A 21366-nucleotide genomic window follows, 5' to 3' on the forward strand; every position below is an offset into this window, starting at 1 on the left:
TCGAATGCTTTGTTGGATAATTGTATCAGTTAATTTTATAAACGACATGGTATTCATGGGATACTTACCCCCACACAGTCTCGGGAACGACTTGGTGTGAAGCAACTCTTCTGGCGGCAAGTTGTAACTGCATCCACCGACGACACTTCCTGAGGTAAACGTGAACAAATTGTACTTTAATGAAAAGTCTGCTATCGAGTACATTCAAAAAATTTACTGATTTTTAAAAAAAAAAAAAAAAAAAAAAAGCAGATTTTACTCTCGTTCTCGAGTGTTTTCATAACTACCAAGGCTGATAAAGACGCCAGAACAGATCGATAAAGTATAAATCTGAAGATCGTCAAAAACGTCGATTTCTTCTTCTTCACCTTCTTCACCTTCTTCACCTTCTTCTTCGTTCTGAAAGGGTCATGTATGTCATCCAAGTAATATGTATCAAATGGTCATGTAACGTGTGGTAAAGTTTTAATTTCCTCCGTCGAACGGTTTTCGATGTACACTCTTTAACACTACAACTGCCACTTTATAACTGCTGACGGTGATGACTGTGTACCAAGAATCCAAGACGTCCCGCTTTGATCGTGATCAGACACGTGACCAATTACATCCTCTTTATTCAGTTGAATTCAGAATTGGATTAAAAAAAAAATTAAATTAAAATCAAATTAAAGACCAAATAAAATAGGTACTGAATTGGAGTCATCAGAAGGAACCAAAATGAGTCATCAAAAAGGACCAAAATGAGTCATCAAAAGGAGTCATCAAAAGGGACCAAAATGAGTCATAAAAAGGAACCAAAAGGAACCAAGGGACCAAAAGGAGTCATCAGAAGGAACCAAAAGGAGTCATCAGAAGGAACCAAAAGGAATCATCAAAAGGAACCAAAAGGAACCAAGGGACCAAAAGGAGTCATCAAAAGGGACCAAAAGGAGTCATCAAAAGGAGTCATCAAATGGAACCAAAATGAGTCATCAAAAGGGACCAACAGGAGCCATCAAAAGAGACCAAAAGGAGCAATCAAAAGAGACCAAAAGGAGCCATCAAAAGGGACCAAAAGGAGTCACCAAAAGGAGTCATCAAAAGAGACCAAAAGGAGTCATCAAAAGAGACCAAAAGGAGTCATCAAAAGAGACCAAAATGAGTCATCAAAAGGGACCAAAATGAGTCATCAAAAGGGACCAAAATGAGTCATCAAAAGGGACCAAAATGAGTCATCAAAAGGGACCAAAATGAGTCATCAAAAGGGACCAAAATGAGTCATCAAAAGGAACCAAAAGGGACCAAAAGGAGTCATCAAAAGGAACCAAAAGGATCCAAGGAACCAAAAGGAGTCATCAGAAGGGACCAAAAGGAGTCATCAAAAGGAACCAAAGAACCAAAAGGAGTCATCAGAAGGGACAAAAAGGAGTCATCAAAAGGAACCAAAAGGAGTCATCAAAAGGAACCAAGGGACCAACAGGAGTCATCAAAAGGAACCAAGAGACCAAAAGGAGTCATCAGAAGGGACCAACAGGAGTCATCAGAAGGGACCAACAGGAGTCATCAGAAGGGACCAAAAGGAGTCATCAAAAGGGACCAACAGGAGTCATCAGAAGGGACCAACAGGAGTCATCAAAAGGAACCAAAAGGAGTCATCAAAAGGAACCAAGGAACCAAAAGGAGTCATCAAAAGGAGTCATCAAAAGGAACCAAAAGGAACCAAAAGGAGTCATCAAAAGGGACCAAAAGGAGTCATCAAAAGGAACCAAAAGGAGTCATCAAAAGGAACCAAGGAACCAAAAGGAGTCATCAGAAGGGACAAAAAGGAACAAAGGAACCAAAAGGAGTCATCAAAAGGGACCAAAAGGAGTCATCAAAAGGAACCAAAAGGAGTCATCGAAAGGAACGAAGGAACCAAAAGGAGTCATCAAAAGGAACCAAAAGGAACCAAAAGGAGTCATCAAAAGGGACCAAAAGGAGTCATCAAAAGGAACCAAGGGACCAAAAGGAGTCATCAGAAGGGACCAAAGGGAGTCATCAAAAGGAACCAAAAGGAGTCATCAGAAGGAACCAAAAGGAACCAAGGAACAAATAGGAGTCATCAGAAAGGACCAAAAGGAGTCATCAAAAGGAGCCAAGGGACCAACAGGAGTCATAAAAAGGAGTCATCAAAAGGAACCAAGGGACCAAAAGGAGTCATCAAAAGGAACCAAGGAACCAAATGAGTCATCAGAAGGGACCAACAGGACTCATCAAAAGGAACCAAAAGGAGTCATCAAAAGGAATCAAAAGGAACCAAGGAACCAAAATGAGTCATCAGAAGGGACCAACAGGACTCATCAAAAGGAACCAAAAGGAGTCATCAAAAAGAACCAAAAGGAGTCATCAAAAGGGACCAAAAGGAGTCATCAAAAGGAACCAAAATGAATCATCAAAAGGACCAAAAGGAGTCATCAAAAGGAACCAAAATGAATCATCAAAAGGGACCAAAAGGAGTCATCAAAAGGGACCAAAAGGAGTCATCAAAAGGGACCAAAAGGAGTCATCAAAAGGGACCAAAAGGAGTCATCAAAAGGAACCAAAAGGAGTCATCAAAAGGGACCAAAAGGAGTCATCAAAAGGGACCAAAAGAAGTCATCAGAAGGGACCAAAAGGAGTCATCAAAAGGAACGAAAAGGAACCAAGGAACCAAAATGAGTCATCAGAGGAGACCAAAAGGAACCATCAGAAGGGACCAAAAGCAAAGATGAAGGCATCAGGAAGGAACTGGATAGGGCTCGGGTTTCAGCTGCGACTCCTCTACGCTTAATAATAATAAAAAAATTAAATAGAAAGTAGATTCCAAAAAATTAAATAATTCTGGCTGTCAGATGCTGCGTCCGATGAGGTTGAAATTTAAAATATATATATATATATATGTATATATATTTTATATATATATTTTATATATATATATATATATATATATATATATATATATATATATATATATATATATATATATATTCCCCATCACTACGAGATCATAATTCTGAAGTTTCATGTCGATTGATACATCGGATCAAGAGAGAGAATTTTAAAAATTATTTTACTTCAATCCAATATGACTGCCAAACCATGTGACCTATGAATTATTTGTGAACACACTGGTATTGAGCTGTTCAGGGAGCTGAGGCGTAAAACTGTACGTGCACTGAGGGTGGACAAGGAGGCCTATGTGCGAGGAATCTGTGAGGGGGTAGAGCATCACCTGTGGACAGGTGATTCTCGTCCCGCTTACAGGGGAATTCGCGCATTGCGTTCATCCAAGCCCATCCCTCGGAGCACTGCAGTTCGAGCAGAGAGTGGTAGGCTCTTGACAGAGGAGTCTGAAGTGAAGGCCGCTGGACCGGTTACTTTGAGCGGTTGTACCAGGCTGATCCCCCAGCTGTCGAGTTGGACGTCAGGGGTGTTACAATCCCTGTTGCTGACCCTCAAATCAACTATGGTCCACCTTCGCTTGTGCAAACACGGGCTGCGGTGAACCAGTTGAAACGGGGCAAAGCTCCAGGGATCTGTGGCATCCATGCTGAACTTCTCAAGGCTGGTGGAAATGCTGCACTCGTGTCGTTGCATGCAGTTTTGTGCTCTGCCTGGAACACAGGCATCATCCCAACTGACTGGAAGAGGGGCCTTGTTGTCCCTCTCTGGAAAGGGAAGGGTGATCGCCAAGACTGCAACAACTACCGAGGATTGACGCTGCTCTCAGTGCCGGGCAAGGTCTTTGCTCGGATAATTCTTAATAGGGTTCGCCACCATCTACTTGAGCACCAGCGTCCAGAGCAGTCAGGCTTTACACCAAAGAGGTCAACGATTGACCGTATCCTTGCCCTTCGTGTCCTCACCGAACGCAGACGAGAGTTTCGGCAGGGGCTGCTTGCAGCCTATGTTGATCTCTGTAAAGCGTTCGATTCAGTGAATCGGGATGTCCTCTGGAGGATTCTTGGTCTTCGTGGGGTGCCACCAAAACTGATCGATCTGATGTCTGAACTCTACTCTGGTACTGAGAGTGTTGTGAAGTGTGGTGGTACCATCTCTGACTTATTTCCAGTTGTTACTGGAGTTCGTCAGGGGTGTGTACTGGCCCCCACACTTTTCAGCACTTGTATGGACTGGATTTTAGGGAGGATGTCGGAGAGATGTAGCTGCGGTGCATCGTTTGGGAATGTCAAGATATCGGACCTTGACTTTGCAGATGATGCAGTCATCTTTGCGGAGACTTTAGACATCCTTTTGGGGGCCCTCGGGGTGCTGAATGAGGAGTCGGAGCCGCTGGGATTACGGGTTTCTTGGGTAAAAACTAAGATCCAGGCTTTCGGTGACATCTTGGATGCTGCTGTCCTGTCTGTGTCTGTTTGTGGTGAGGATGTTGAGGTCGTGGAGAGATTCACTTACCTTGGCAGTGATATTCATGTCTCTGCTGGCTGCGAGTCAGAGGTCAATAGACGTCTGGGTCGGGCCTGGGGATTCATGGATTCACTGGATCATGGGGTGTGGCGCTGCCGGTACCTGTGCGGGAGGACGAAAGTCCGAGTCTTCAGGTCCTTGGTACTTCCAGTCTTGCTCTATGGATGCGAGACTTGGACTCTGACCAAGGATCTGAGACGGAGACTTAATTCCTTTGGTACCAGGTGTCTTCGGAGAGTCCTTGGCTATCGCTGGTTGGATTTTGTGTCCAACGAGCGGTTGCTGAGAGAAACTCGGATGAGATTTGTTACCTGCATAGTCCGTGAGCGTCAGTTGCGGCTGTATGGACATGTGGCTCGTTTTCCTGACGCTGATCCTGCTCACCAGATTCTCTCAGCGAGGGAGTCTCATGAGTGGAGGAGGCCAGTGGGCCGACCACATGCCTCGTGGTTGCAGCAGGTTGACCATCATCTCAAGGAGATGGGGATGGGCCTGGCATCTGCCTGGGGGATGGCCAGACCGAGGCCCCTGGAGTACCGGCGGAAAGTGGACGTAGCGATGCGCTGTTCTGGCACATGCTCCCATACCTGACCTGACACTGGTATCCCCGAGGTTTGGGGAACGTGTGTGAAGTTTCCCTTCAATCTGTCCAGCTGTTCTGGAGATTTTTTTTTTAAACGTTTTAGGGTAAATACAATATGGCTGCCAAACCGTGTGACCGATGATGTCATAGGTGAGGAACTTTTTGGTCCTCATGGGTCCTTTTTGGACCCATCCTTTTTGGCGAAGATTTTTTTTGAAGGTTATTATTTTATCTTTTTTAATGGCTGCCAAACCACATGACCAATGATGTCATCATTTTTTTTCTTTCTCTGAATCGATGTAAGAAGACCCTAAAAATTTTCATACTGATCGGCAGTAGCGTTCCAGGTATGCAATTATGACGTCATAACGAAGGCACTTTGACATCATGAAAAAAAAATCGCGTATTCCCCAGTGGAGTACTTGACAGGTTCCAAGTTTCTTAGTTTTTTCCTTTACAACATGGCCGCCACACCACGTGATATGACGTCATAATTATCATTGAAACATTCTACATGAGTAGTTGTGCCTATGGTGAACATTTTGTGTCAATCCGGCAAGCAGTTGCAGAGAAAAGGGAATAACAAAATGCCGACATGTACGTACGTATTTATGCCACCGATTGCTTAACCCCGCTTTTTGCTTTGTGAGCGTGGGGTTCGTGATGTTGATGGAAAAAAACAAATCGCTATCACAAAAGTTCTGTCGCAGAAGTTCCTTCAGAAAAATGAGAGCTGAAAAGTGAGCCAAGTCGTGCCGTTTTGGACCGTTCTGAGCTGAGCCGTGACATGACGTGCCGTGCCAGACCGTTCCAAGCTTGATAACTGTTCCGTGCTGTGAGCCGTGACGGACCGTCTGTGCTGGGTTGAACCGAGCAGACCCACCGTGCCATGACGGACAGTTCCGAGCCATGCCAGACCATTCTGAAAAATGTGGTGCCAGACCGTTGTGAGCTGTGACAAACTGTTGCGTGCAGTGAGCCATGATGGACCGTCTGAGCTGTGCCATGTCGATCCGTGCCAGACCATTATGAGCCGTGATGAACTGTTCCAAAGTATAACGCCACTCGGTATTGCGCGTACATCCGCCAAGCTGAACAGTTTACGTTTTGTATCTCACTGATGGGCTGGATCTGATCCAAAATCGAATCCGCTTGTTCTCGTCACCTAACCAACTCATCCACAACTTTTTTGAGCTATCATGATATATATATATATATATATATATATATATATATATATATATATATATATATATATATATATATATAGTTTTAGGAATTAGGCCTAAGTTGACCTTTTGGCCTTAAAATAATTGGCGGTTGGATTAATTGACCTGATATGCAAATCTTGTTCAAATTTCAAGGCAATCCGATTAAAATTGAGGATTTTATAAATTCCACCAAAGTTGTTGACCTTTGGACTATGGTGACCTCAAATAGTTGGTGGTTGAATTCAGTGACCTGATTTGCAAATCCTCTTCAAATTTCATGTCTATCGAATGAAAATTGACGATTTTAGAAATTCGGCCAATGTTGACCTTTTGGTACCAATCGGGTTTTCTGCCCTCAATGCACACCCAGATTAATGCCAAGCAATACAGTGAGTGTGCGCTGGCTAACAAGAGCAAATCACGTGAGGTAGAACTTTCTGGCGAACGTTAACTATGGACTATGCTGAACCAATGTAGGAAAAGACACGACGACCTGGGTACATTTACAGTACAAGCAATTTATTATTAAAAGGGCGAGGAAAGGTATGTGTACAACCTAAAATATGTGCAGCAGGGAAAGCAAGGAAAGGTGAGGTGCAGCAAAAACAAATACAGTGATACAAAAAGAAAGACACGTAGCAGAGCTAAACTTATGCAATCTTATTTACACGAACATGACAGGTGCCATCAGAAACACTCCTGAGGAAAATTTGGCTAAGCGGTTAGGGCGGCTGGTGTTGGCTTAGCGGTTAGGGTGGCTGACTTGGGATCCTAAGGTCCTGAGTTCGAGCCCTGTTGGCTGCTGAATTAATACCAGGTGGGGTTGACTCAGCCTGTCATCCTTCTGAGAGAGGCAAAATGAGTACCAGTGTACTGGTAATAGGGACACTGCATCAGTGGCATAGCCGTGTCCCTAACCAATGATGTAACCAGCAGCCATAACAGAGAGACAGAGACAGAGACAGAGAGACAGAGACAGAGAGACAGAGACAGAGAGACAGAGACAGAGAGACAGAGACAGAGAGACAGAGACAGAGACAGACGGAGAAGTTTGCGAACTCTTTTTACCAGGTGCAGTCGACAGACCTACACAAACCCAGTCGCTAAGGAGGGAGAAGGGGAAGGAAAACTGATGGTGTCTATGGTGCGTATTCAGGGGAGGTGTGAAATGAGGATGCGGTGCGGTGCAAGTGCTGGAAGATGATGTTCAGAGAGGAAACCACAACAGGTGTGGCTCAGCGAACCAAGGCAATGGCTGATGCTCTTTCATTGCATCCACTGTAGATAAGACGGGAATAAAGAAAAAATGTGTGAGGAAATAGGCTAATAGTGAGGTGTAACGAGGCTTGTAAGTGTAACTGCTAATAGACTAATACTGCGCTTGGTCTGGTGCCTGGCCCCTCTGCTCGTTCCGCACTCTGCTCCATGGGCTCCATTCCCCTCCGTTTCGCTCGCTCCGTTGTTCACCACACTGTGATCCCAAGAATGCGCAGCCAGAGGACGAACTGCAGCTAGGAATGAACCAACCCACACAGCCAAGTCTTTCTCTCTATCTCTATCTCTATCTCTCTCTATCTCTCTCTATCTCTCTCTATCTCTCTCTATCTCTCTCTATCTCTCTCTATATCTCTCTATCTCTCTCTATATCTCTCTATCTCTCTCTATCTCTCTCTATCTCTCTCTATCTCTCTCTATCTCTCTCTATCTCTCTCTATCTCTCTCTATCTCTCTCTATCTCTCTCTATCTCTCTCTATCTCTCTCTATCTATCTCTCTCTATCTCTCTCTCTCTATCTCTCTCTCTCTATCTCTCTCTATCTCTCTCTATCTCTCTCTATCTCTCTCTATCTCTCTCTATCTCTCTATCTCTCATCTCTTGGGGGGGGGGGGGGCGGAGTTTTACAAGTGGATCAGGATGAGCTGTTGACGTTTTCCAGTGCCCTCATTGGAATGCGGACAATTACCATGGCACTGGCCCAGCCCATGCGAGGATTCGGCAGCAGAAATGGCCTCACTCGGCCTGAACTTCCCCATACGCTTGAGCTCTGAAATTAACATGGCACCGGGGTATTCGGTTGCGCTCTCCGGCAATGAACATGTGCTGGACACCCAATGGGGACTGTAATTGAGGGTAGCCCTATCCATACAATGTTGAATGGAGTTCAGCGCACACTCACGCTCTGAGTTGGATGTTCGAAGGTCTTAAGTCCGAGTGCCGGTAATGGTATGTCATGCTCCCATGTTCCATGTTGGTTCAAAAGGAAGTGGTCGTCATCAGGTGGTGGTCATCAGGTGGAGGCGTTTGTAGCGGCAGCGTAGTGGTGTTATGTCCGGGTAGTTCATTGTGGTTGAGCCGGCAATGGTGAATGTAAACGAGCTTGGATTATGGTTCAAAGGTATGGCGATTATTATAAAGGCGTTTTGTGGTGTATGAAATGTAGCGTTGGGGTTCGAGTACGGTGAAGGTTGCAGTTACGTGTCCGTTGGATAATAGCCTGCAATTCAAACAGGGAATGGTGCGCATATGCAAATGGCTGCCTGTTGCTGTGGTCTGCATGTTTGCGTGAAGAAAGGCTCGTGTGTGCAGCAAAGCAAAATAGTAAAGAAGGGGCAGAAAAACCTACCTCGAGCCCACGCAACGTATATTGACCCATAAACCCATTACACATAAGGGAAGGGCAATCCAAAACAAATACTAATAAAATAACTATATCGGGAACCACTGTGGATGTGAAGCCATTGCCTTGTAGAGTGACGGCTTCATAGAATCGTAACAATATTCTGACAGTGGTAGGCAAACAAATTGACAAATTATTTGGGAAGAGTTCTTCGGATACCTGAGCTTGGCAACAAGAATGTTTACATTGTTAGTTACATCTATTAATCCATCACAGGGTTGGATAGTCACTCAAGAACTCTGTACATGAGGTTCGTTCCTCACCTTTCTCTCAGGTAAGCTGCAGGTAAACATCCCTGGGATGTCTTTTAATGCAAGAAATACCGATATTTTCATTTTTTACCTCCAAATGGACTTGCTGGCAAATTCCTCAATTTATTTCTGTGTTCAGCACCTGTTAGAGGTCGTGCAGGGTCTGGATTTCTGGAAGCACATGTCTCGGGTAGATCATCTCCAACCTGGCCTCCAAAGCCATCCTCTATCAAAGAATAATCCACATGGGCAAGTGTTTCCTTTTTAGTTTTCAGGTTATATTGGTGTGCAAGGTCTTCTTCCGGTGCCATGGAATACTGATCGCTTCGGTGGACTAATGCTGTTGTTTCACCCCTTGAGGCTGTGGAGGCAAAGACCTTCCGCATCATTTTGGCAATCACAACAGAAACTTGAGTCTTGAGGTACAGAACTTGTTCACCCACACACATGTTGATGGTCTTGCAATTTCATACTAGCTCTGTTCTGGTCTTTCTTCTCTCACCTTCTGCCCAAACTATGCCCAAAAACCCTTTTTTAACCCTCCCCACTCAATGGAAACCTTCATTCACTTTCCTCAATGATTTCAAATCTGCTGATGACCTTGTGGTCTTTCCCATTTTTACTTCTGAGCTTCACACCCACAGAAATCTTCACATCTACTATGATCTTCACACCCACTATGATCTTCACGCCCAAGATGATCTTCACATCCCACCAAGATATTCCACCCACTATGATATTCACATCCACTATGATCTTCACATCTACTATAATCTACACATCTACTATGATCTACACACCCACTGAGATCTTCACATCTACTATGATCTTCACATCCACCATGATCTTCAGATCCACCATGATCTTCACATCCACGATGATCTACACACCCCGCGAGATCTTCACATCTACTATGATCTTCACATCCAATATGATCTTCACATCTACTATGATCTTCACACCCAGTGAGAGCTTCACACACACTGAGATATTCACACCCACTATGATCTTCACGCCCAAGATGATCTTCACATCCCACCGAGATATTCACATCCACTATGATATTCACATCCACTATGATCTTCACATCTACTATGATCTTCACATCTACTATGATCTTCACATCTACTATAATCTTCACATCTACTATGATCTTCACACCCATTGAGATCTTCACACCCACCAAGAAATTCACACCCACTATGATCTTCACATCCACTATGATCTTCACACCAAGTGAAATATTACACCCACCGAGATATTCACATCCACTATGATCTACACATCCATTACGATCTTCACATCTACTATGATCTTCACACCTACCGAGATATTCACATCCACCGAGATATTCACACCCACCGAGATATTCACACCCACCGAGATATTCACACCCACCGAGATATTCACACCCACCGAGATATTCACACCCACCGAGATATTCACACCCACCGAGATATTCACACCCACCGAGATATTCACACCCACCGAGATATTCACACCCACCGAGATATTCACACCCACCGAGATATTCACACCCACCGAGATATTCACACCCACCGAGATATTCACACCCACCGAGATATTCACACCCACCGAGATATTCACACCCACCGAGATATTCACACCCACCGAGATATTCACACCCACCGAGATATTCACACCCACCGAGATATTCACACCCACCGAGATATTCACACCCACCGAGATATTCACACCCACCGAGATATTCACACCCACCGAGATATTCACACCCACCGAGATATTCACACCCACCGAGATATTCACACCCACCGAGATATTCACACCCACCGAGATATTCACACCCACCGAGATATTCACACCCACCGAGATATTCACACCCACCGAGATATTCACACCCACCGAGATATTCACACCCACCGAGATATTCACACCCACCGAGATATTCACACCCACCGAGATATTCACACCCACCGAGATATTCACACCCACCGAGATATTCACACCCACCGAGATATTCACACCCACCGAGATATTCACACCCACTATGATCTTCACACCCACTATGATCTTCACACCCACTGAGATATTCACACCCACTATGATCTTCACACACACTGAGATATTCACACCCACCGAGATATTCACACCCATGGAGATAATCACACCCACCGAGATAATCACACCCACCGAGATATTCACACCCACCGAGATATTCACACCCACCGAGATATTCACACCCACCGAGATATTCACATCCACCGAGATATTCACACCCACCGAGATATTCACACCCACCGAGATATTCACACCCACCGAGATATTCACACCCACCGAGATATTCACACCCACCGAGATATTCACACCCACCGAGATATTCACACCCACCGAGATATTCACACCCACCGAGATATTCACACCCACCGAGATATTCACACCCACCGAGATATTCACACCCACCGAGATATTCACACCCACCGTGATCTTCACACCCACCGTGATCTTCACACCCACCGTGATCTTCACACCCACCGTGATCTTCACACCCACCGAGATATTCACACCCACCGAGATATTCACACCCACCGAGATATTCACACCCACCGAGATATTCACACCCACCGAGATATTCACACCCACCGAGATATTCACACCCACCGAGATCTTCACACCCACCGAGATCTTCACACCCACCAAGATATTCACACCCACTGAGATCTTGTTCCACCTCCTCAACTGCAATTCCTCCTCTTGTGTTTCAATGTATCTCGATGTTTTCTCCTGATGTTTTCCCTTCACCACGTTTTGTTTTTGTCGGCTCTTCGCCCCCTGTTTTTCTGCTCTTCCATTAACACTGATACCTCTCTTTTAATTCAAAATCTACGCTCCTGGAAGAGTTAAATGGTGATTTATAATGGTATAATGTTCAATGGGAATCATATTTCACAAGGGTTACACTTGTCCATTAAAATGGCTTCTGTGTCCTCCACCCCTTGCTTGTTTCCTTACTTGTAGTCGTACTTATGAAGTCTACTTGCACTTTGTCAATTGTTTAATGAACCTGGAAATCATGGACCTGTAGGTTGTTGTTCCACATTCACTGTAATTGCTTGTTTGAATCATGAACATTATCAGTACATTTGGATTCCTTGGTCATCACCAACTAAATTCATTTCTCCATGTAGGATGAGGATGAAGATGATTATTCGATTTGAAGATTGTTGAGATGGCTATAAAGCTGGTGGCAGTAAGGTGATGTCCAAGATGGTTGTGATGGTTGAGATGGCAAAAGCTGGTGGCAGTAAGGTGATGTCCAAGATGGTTGTAATGGTTGAGATGGTTATAAAGCTGGTGGCAGTAAGGTGATGTCGAAGATGGTTGTAATGGTTGAGATGGTTATAAAGCTGGTGGCAGGAAAGTGATATCGAAGATGGTTATGATGGTTGAGATGGTTATAAAGCTGGGGGCAGTAAGGTGATGTTGAAGATGGTTGTGATGGTTGAGATGGTTATAAAGCTGGTGGCAGTAATGTGATGTCGAAGATGGTTGTGATGGTTGAGATGGCTATAAAGCTGGTGGCAGGAAAGTGATGTCCAAGATGGTTGTGGTGGTTGAGATGGTTATAAAACTGGGGGCAGTAAGGTGATGTTGAAGATGGTTGTGATGGTTGAGATGGTTATAAAGCTGGTGGCAGTAATGTGATGTCGAAGATGGTTGTGATGGTTGAGATGGCTATAAAGCTGGTGGCAGGAAAGTGATGTCCAAGATGGTTGTGGTGGTTGAGATGGTTATAAAGCTGGGGGCAGTAAGGTGATGTCCAAGATGGTTGTGATGGTTGAGATGGCTATAAAGCTGGTGGCAGGAAAGTGATGTCCAAGATGGTTGTGGTGGTTGAGATGGTTATAAAGCTGGGGGCAGTAAGGTGATGTCCAAGATGGTTGTGATGGTTGAGATGACAAAAATCTGGTTGCAGTAAGGTGATGTCAAAGATGGTTGTGATGGTTGAGATGGCAAAAAGCTGGTGGCAGTAAGGTGATGTTGAAGATGGTTGTAATGGTTGAGGTGGTTATAAAGCTGGTGGCAGTAAGGTGATGTTGAAGATGGTTGTAATGGTTGAGATGGTTATAAAGCTGGTGGCAGGAAAGTGATATCGAAGATGGTTATGATGGTTGAGATGGTTATAAAGCTGGTGGCAGTAAGGTGATGTCCAAGATGGTATAGATGGTTGAGATGGTTATAAAGCTGGGGGCAGTAAGGTGATGTCGAAGATGGTATAGATGGTTGAGATGGTTATAAAGCTGGGGGCAGTAAGGTGCCGTCGAAGAATGTTGTGATGGTTATAAAGCTGGGGGCAGTAAGGTGATGTCCAAGATGGTTGAGATGGTTATAAAGCTGGTGGCAGTAAGGTGATGTCCAAGATGGTTGTGATGGTTGAGGTGGTTATAAAGCTTCGGGCAGTAAGGTGATGTCCAAGATGGTTGAGGTAGGTGGTTATAAAGCTGGTGGCAGTAAGGTGATGTCCAAGATGGTTGTGATGGTTGAGGTGGTTATAAAGCTGGGGGCAGTAAGGTGATGTCCAAGATGGTTGTGATGGTTGAGATGGCAAAAGCTGGTGGCAGTAAGGTGATGTCCAAGATGGTTGTAATGGTTGAGATGGTTATAAAGCTGGTGGCAGTAAGGTGATGTCGAAGATGGTTGTAATGGTTGAGATGGTTATAAAGCTGGTGGCAGGAAAGTGATATCGAAGATGGTTATGATGGTTGAGATGGCTATAAAGCTGGTGGCAGGAAAGTGATGTCCAAGATGGTTGTGGTGGTTGAGATGGTTATAAAGCTGGGGGCAGTAAGGTGATGTCCAAGATGGTTGTGATGGTTGAGATGACAAAAATCTGGTGGCAGTAAGGTGATGTTGAAGATGGTTGTAATGGTTGAGGTGGTTATAAAGCTGGTGGCAGTAAGGTGATGTTGAAGATGGTTGTAATGGTTGAGATGGTTATAAAGCTGGTGGCAGGAAAGTGATATCGAAGATGGTTATGATGGTTGAGATGGTTATAAAGCTGGTGGCAGTAAGGTGATGTCCAAGATGGTATAGATGGTTGAGATGGTTATAAAGCTGGGGGCAGTAAGGTGATGTCGAAGATGGTATAGATGGTTGAGATGGTTATAAAGCTGGGGGCAGTAAGGTGCCGTCGAAGAATGTTGTGATGGTTATAAAGCTGGGGGCAGTAAGGTGATGTCCAAGATGGTTGAGATGGTTATAAAGCTGGTGGCAGTAAGGTGATGTCCAAGATGGTTGTGATGGTTGAGATGGTTATAAAGCTTCGGGCAGTAAGGTGATGTCCAAGATGGTTGAGGTAGGTGGTTATAAAGCTGGTGGCAGTAAGGTGATGTCCAAGATGGTTGTGATGGTTGAGGTGGTTATAAAGCTCGGGGCAGTAAGGTGATGTCCAAGATTGTTGTGATGGTTATAAAGCTGGTGGCAGTAAGGCGATGTCGAAAATAGTTGTGATGGTTGAGGTGGTTATAAAGCTGGTGGCAGTAAGGTGATGTCCAAGATTGTTGTGATGATTGTGATGGTTATAAAGCTGGTGGCAGTAAGGTGATGTCCAAGATTGTTGTGATGATTGTGATGGTTATAAAGCTGGTGGCAGTAAGGTGATGTCCAAGATGGTTGAGGTAGGTGGTTATAAAGCTGGTCGCAGTAAGGTGACGTCCAAGATGGTTGTGATGGTTGTGATGGTTGTGATGGTTGTGATGGTTGTGATGGTTATAAAGCTGGTCGCAGTAAGGTGACGTCCAAGATGGTTCGGATCATTGAGATCACGTTTGTTCAGCAATGAGTAAAAGGATTATTCGATTTTAAGGTTGGTTGGAATAATTAATTGTGCTGGTGCAGGTGAACCAAACAACGATTATCTTCTTCTTCTTCTTCTTTCATATGCAGCACAAGGCTGTGAGTGGTGTCGTTGGTTGACAGGGGCACGGCTGTGCCGTCGATGCAGTTCCCCCTGTCGGTGAGGGCGGGACGATGGGATTTGTCCAGGGTGAACCCTCTGTGAAGGACACACCGTGGCTCTTTAATGTCCATTCGTGCACCAACTGATGCCGGTGGATGGTACTCCTAGTTCGACGTCCATCCGAGGGACGACGCTCCTTGATGAAGAATCATCCTGCATGTGAAGCACCAGGACGGCATTTTGTAGCTGGGCCGAAATTATCCGATTAATAAATCCTTGCGACTCCGTTAATCCCATGTCATCAAGAGCTCACGTCGCAGGTTCAAATCCCGTGCCGGTTCCGTCACCGTTCATTGCATCCCCATTTGTGTTTTTTTTTTTTATTCGTGTAAAGCATAACAATGGCTCCTGATGTCCCCTGTCCGACGTGGATGAAGCGACTCCACATCCGTACAGTTCGCGCCTCCCTCGAAATCGGCTCGTTCATCGCGGTTTCGATGAGGACCGAGGCGTGACGTAATGTCAAGGGCGGAGCCGACGTCGATCACGTGACCCGCAGGTTCGTCCCCGCTGCCCGGTGGAAACGGCGCGAGAGGTCCTCGTGCGTCGGCTTTGTTCCCGCGGAGCCGGAGGGAGAGCTCGAGGCAGCGCGGGACCGTGAGGCGCGTCATGGAGGCGGGCAGGGATCGTGGCTGCGGCGCGCTCGAGAATCTCTTCCAAGGCGTCATGAGCGACATGAAGGTTCGGATGTATCGGCTTGTCGTTTGTCCGTTCGTTCGTGTTCGATCGGCTTCACGAGTCGGTCATTTCCCTCCCTCCCTCTCCCCTCACCGGCTTCGTGCCGTCACTGTCATTGATGAAGAAGATTTTATTTTCCACCACACGTATCGCGGCCGTTATTATTTAAATATTACAATCATTGTTATACGGACCGTGCTCGAGTCCGTCCGTGTACGTGCATTTCGTGAGGATCCGAGTCCAGAACTCCCCCTGTTGGGGAGGGACGCGGGAGATCCTCTCAAAACCCCAATCACGCAGCTTTCCGAACGCTCGTGTTACCCCGAAACCCTCGTGCTACCGCCGTGTTACCCATGTAACCGAAACCGCCGCGTTACCCCGAAACCGCCGTGTTACCCCGAAACCGCCGCGTTACCCCGAAACCCCCACGTTACCCCGAAACCGCCGCGTTACCCCGAAACCGCCGTGTTACCCCGAAACCGCCGTGTTACCCCGAAACCCTCGTGCTACCGCCATGTTACCCATGTAACCGAAACCGCCGCGTTACCCCGAAACCACCGTGTTACCCCGAAACCCTCGTGCTACCGCCGTGTTACCCATGTAACCGAAACCGCCGCGTTACCCCGAAACCGCCGTGTTACCCCGAAACCGCCGTGTTACCCCGAAACCCTCGTGCTACCGCCGTGTTACCCATGTAACCGAAACCGCCGCGTTACCCCGAAACCGCCGTGTTACCCCGAAACCGCCGCGTTACCCCGAAACCCCCACGTTACCCCGAAACCGCCGCGTTACCCCGAAACCGCCGTGTTACCCCGAAACCGCCGTGTTACCCCGAAACCCTCGTGCTACCGCCATGTTACCCATGTAACCGAAACCGCCGCGTTACCCCGAAACCGCCGTGTTACCCCGAAACCCTCGTGCTACCGCCGTGTTACCCATGTAACCGAAACCGCCGCGTTACCCCGAAACCGCCGTGTTACCCCGAAACCGCCGTGTTACCCCGAAACCCTCGTGCTACCGCCGTGTTACCCATGTAACCGAAACCGCCGCGTTACCCCGAAACCGCCGTGTTACCCCGAAACCCTCGTGCTACCGCCGTGTTACCCATGTAACCGAAACCGCCGCGTTACCCCGAAACCGCCGTGTTACCCCGAAACCGCCGCGTTACCCCGAAACCCCCGCGTTACCCTGAAACCCCCGCGTTACCCCGAAACCGCCGCGTTACCCCGAAACCGCCGCGTTACCCCGAAACCGCCGCGTTATCCCGAAACTGCCGTGTTACCCCAAAACCGCCGCGTTACCCCGAAACCGCCGCGTTACCCCGAAACCGCCGCGTTACCCCGAAACCGCCGCGTTATCCCGAAACTGCCGCGTTACCCCGAAACCGCCGTGTTACCCCGAAACCCCCACGTTACCCCGAAACCGCCGCGTTACCCCGAAACCGCCGCGTTACCCCGAAACCGCCGTGTTACCCCGAAACCCCCACGTTACCCCGAAACCCCCACGTTACCCCGAAACCGCTGCGTTATCCCGAAACCGCCGCGTTATCCCGAAACCGCCGCGTTATCCCGAAACCGCCGCGTTATCCCGAAACCGCCGCGTTATCCCGAAACTGCCGCGTTATCCCGAAACCGCCGCGTTATCCCGAAACCGCCGCGTTACCCCGAAACCGCCGCGTTATCCCGAAACCGTCGCGTTATCCCGAAACCGTCGCGTTATCCCGAAACCGCCGTGTTACCCCGAAACCGCCGTGTTACCCCGAAACCGCCGCGTTATCCCGAAACCGCCGTGTTACCCCGAAACCCTCGTGCTACCGCCGTGTTACCCATGTAACCGAAACCGCCGCGTTACCCCGAAACCCCCACGTTACCCCGAAACCCCCACGTTACCCCGAAACCGCTGCGTTATCCCGAAACCGCCGCGTTATCCCGAAACCGCCGCGTTATCCCGAAACCGCCGCGTTATCCCGAAACCGCCGCGTTATCCCGAAACTGCCGCGTTATCCCGAAACCGCCGCGTTATCCCGAAACCGCCGCGTTACCCCGAAACCGCCGCGTTATCCCGAAACCGTCGCGTTATCCCGAAACCGTCGCGTTATCCCGAAACCGCCGTGTTACCCCGAAACCGCCGCGTTACCCCGAAACCGCCGCGTTATCCCGAAACCGCCGTGTTACCCCGAAACCGCCGCGTTATCCCGAAACCGCCGCGTTACCCCGAAACCTCCGCGTTATCCCGAAACCCCCACGTTACCCCGAAACCGCCGCGTTACCCCGAAACCGCCGCGTTATCCCGAAACCCCCACGTTACCCCGAAACCGCCGCGTTACCCCGAAACCGCCGCGTTATCCCGAAACCGCCGCGTTATCCCGAAACCGCCGCGTTACCCCGAAACCGCCGCGTTATCCCGAAACCCCCACGTTACCCCGAAACCACCGTGTTACCCCGAAACCGCCGTGTTACCCCGAAACCCCCACGTTACCCCGAAACCGCCGCGTTACCTCGAAACCGCCGCGTTACCCTGAAACGCCGCGTTATCCCGAAACCCCCACGTTACCCCGAAACCGCCACGTTACCCCGAAACCCCCACGTTACCCCAAAACCGCCGCGTTACCTCGAAACCGCCGCGTTACCCTGAAACCACTGCGTTATCCCGAAACCCCCACGTTACCCCGAAACTGCCGCGTTACCCCGAAACCGCTGTGGTTTTTTGGTTCATTAACCGCTTTCGACGCCCCACGGACCACACGCACACTCCGCCCTCATCATCCGAAGGGTGTTTGTAACGATCGATCCTCGATGATGGGCTCATATATGATCCACGAAACCCACGGTGATGGGCTCATCTATGATCCACCAAACCCGCGGTGATGGGCTCATCCATGACCCACGAAACCCTCGGTGATGGGCTCATCCATGATCCACGAAACCCCCGGTGATGGGCTCATCCTTGATCCACAAAACCCCCAGTGATGGGCTCATCAATGATCCACGAAACCCCCGGTGATGGGCTCATCAATGATCCACGAAACCCCTGATGGGCTCATCCATGATCCACAAAACCCCAGGTGATGGGCTCAATGATCCACTAAACCCACGGTGATGGGCTCATCAATGATCCACGAAACCCTTGGTGATGGGCTCATCAATGATCCACGAAACCCCCGATGATGGGCTCATCAATGATCGACGAAACCCCCAATGATTGGCTCATCAATGATCCACAAAACCCATAGTGATGGGCTCATCAATGATCCAAAACCCACGGTGATGGGCGCACCGATGGTCCAGGAAACCCCCGGTGATGTGGTCATCAATGATCCACGAAACCAACGGTGATGGGCCCATCTATGATCCACAAAACCCCCGATGATGGACTCATCAATGATCCACGAAACCCCCAATGGTGGGCTCATTAATGATCCATGAAACTCACAGTGATGGGCTGACCGATGGTCCATGAAACCCCCGATGATGGGCTCATCAATGATGGGCTCAATGATCCATGAAACGCACAGTGGGCTCACCGATGGTCCACGAAACCCCTGATGATGGGCTCATCAATGATCCACGAAACCCCCGATCATGGGCTCATCAATGATCCATGAAACCCACGGTGATGGGCTCACTGATGATCCTCGAAACCCTCGATGATGGGCTCATCAATGATCCACGAAACCCATGGTGATGGGCTCATCGATGATCCACGAAACCCCCGATGATGGGCTCATCGATGATCCACGAAACCCCCGATGATGGGCTCATCGAAACCGAGCCGTACCCGTGCCGTGTACGTAATATAACATTGGGGGTCGAATGATTGATTGCCGTGCCGTGAGCCATGCGCTCCTGTGTGCCTTGTTCCATGAAGAGAGACTTGTGCTATGCCATACCTTGTGTCATATGCCATGCTGTGTACCTTGTGTCATACTATGCTGTGCTGTGTACCTTGTGTCATATGCCATGCTGTGTACCTTGTTCCATACTATGCTGTGCTGTGTACCTTGTGCCATGCTATACAGTGCGATGTACCTTGTGTCCTACGATGCTGTGCTGTGTACCTTGTGTCGTACTGTGCTGTGTACCTTCTGTCATACTATACAGTGCTATGTGTCATGCTAGGCTGTGCTATGTACCTTGTGTCATGCTTGGCTGTGCTGTATACCTTGTGCCATGCTATGCTGTGCTGCACCATGAACCTTGCCGTACTGCACCATGTGCCATGCAGTCTGTCATGCACTGTCATGTGCCTTTGCTGTACTGCACCATGTGCCGTACAGTCTGTCATGCACTGTCATGTGCCTTTGCTGTACTGCACCATGTGCCGTACAGTCTGTCATGCACTGTCATGTTCCTTGCGGTGCTGCACCGTGTGCCATATGCCTTGCCATTCCATTATGTTTGCCGTGCCATGTGGACATGTTTGCATCGCCTGCAATCTGTTTAACACTCAGAAGTATGCACCACAACTTTGCTGAAAGGAGCTCCCAACGGACCCTGGACGGACACCATGCTCGGAATCCCAAATGCGAAGCGTCGTCGTAGCTTTGGTTAAACATCATGGTGGAATGAATTGGCTGAATGTGTAACTTGCACAAGAATCGCGTTCACCGTGCGACCGTGAGGGGTGGTTTTTATTTTGATTGCTGGTGAAGCGTGTGCGGAGCCCAGAGCACCACCACGCGTGTCCGTTTCCATGTCCCATGAATGTCTGTGCGATGTTTGGTTTTCCCAAAGGTTGCTAAGCACAGGGCACGGTTCTCTCGCATTAGCTGTTTGCCTGAAGGCCAGAGCGCTTTGCTCTGTTTGTTGATCACGTTCCCAGTAATCCTGGGAATGTCATCCTTTTTATTTCATTCCTAAATATACTTCAGTTTGGCCTATTTGACAGATCCTTCTGAATAGTACAGTCTTACGTATCGGCAGAAGGGACATTGACACCAACAGGAACGGGGCCAGGCCACAACTCGAGGGTAAAGAAGCGGAGAGCAATGACCGTAGTAACGTGTAGAGGTCTTTCACTCAGAGTAGTTCATGCATGGAAATGGTCTCCATGGAAAGGTAGTCGGAGCAGAAACAGCAGAACGGTTTAAACTGGAATTAGTTTGGGTACCTCGAAGCGTTGGAGATAGAGATGTACATGGACATTGCAGAACAGGAAGGAAAGCTTCGGTAGGGTTGGGTGATTGTGTACATGTCGAGTGAACGTGCTCTTTGTGTTTGATTATTCCTCACCTTCCAACTCGCTGCATCTCCCTTCCGCAAAACAAAGCAAACAACACCTTGGTAATGTCCCTGTGACTTCCTCGCTGTTCTCTTCTCCTCCCCAACCCCCCCTTCAGTGAAATTGGGTAAATGGTGGATTGTGTTCCCATCATAAGACGACGAATAGGCCGACGGGTATTGAATTGATGTGGTGTGGATGAAGCACCGGCACAGCCAAACGGCTTCGTCCTTTGTCCAATTTCCTGGTTTTATTGCACAATTGCTGTTGGCTCTCCTGACGTGGCGACGTGCGTTCCCATTGAATAAATCTCCGTGCGCCAT

The 21366-nt window shown here is 48.0% G+C and overlaps 1 protein-coding gene across 3 annotated transcripts in view; it reads left to right on the forward strand.

The window, feature by feature from the left end:
• The window catches only part of LOC147024002 (protein MTSS 2-like), a 73365-nt gene that overhangs the window by 1234 nt on the left and 50765 nt on the right, over positions 1-21366 (forward strand). For 2 of the 3 annotated variants that reach the window (XM_085890126.1, XM_085890127.1), the window contains exon 1: positions 15609-15826. In XM_085890126.1, the coding sequence (XP_085746252.1) occupies positions 15755-15826 (72 nt within the window). In that variant the 5' untranslated portion in view covers positions 15609-15754. Of the gene's footprint in view, positions 1-78; positions 155-15608; positions 15827-21366 lie in introns of those variants that run through there. The other variant, XM_085890128.1, reaches the window with a different exon arrangement.

Source organism: Eptatretus burgeri, chromosome 7 (assembly GCF_056783735.1).
Source record: "Eptatretus burgeri isolate ZD-2024b chromosome 7, Ebu_testis_v1, whole genome shotgun sequence".
NCBI lineage: Eukaryota > Metazoa > Chordata > Myxini > Myxiniformes > Myxinidae > Eptatretus > Eptatretus burgeri.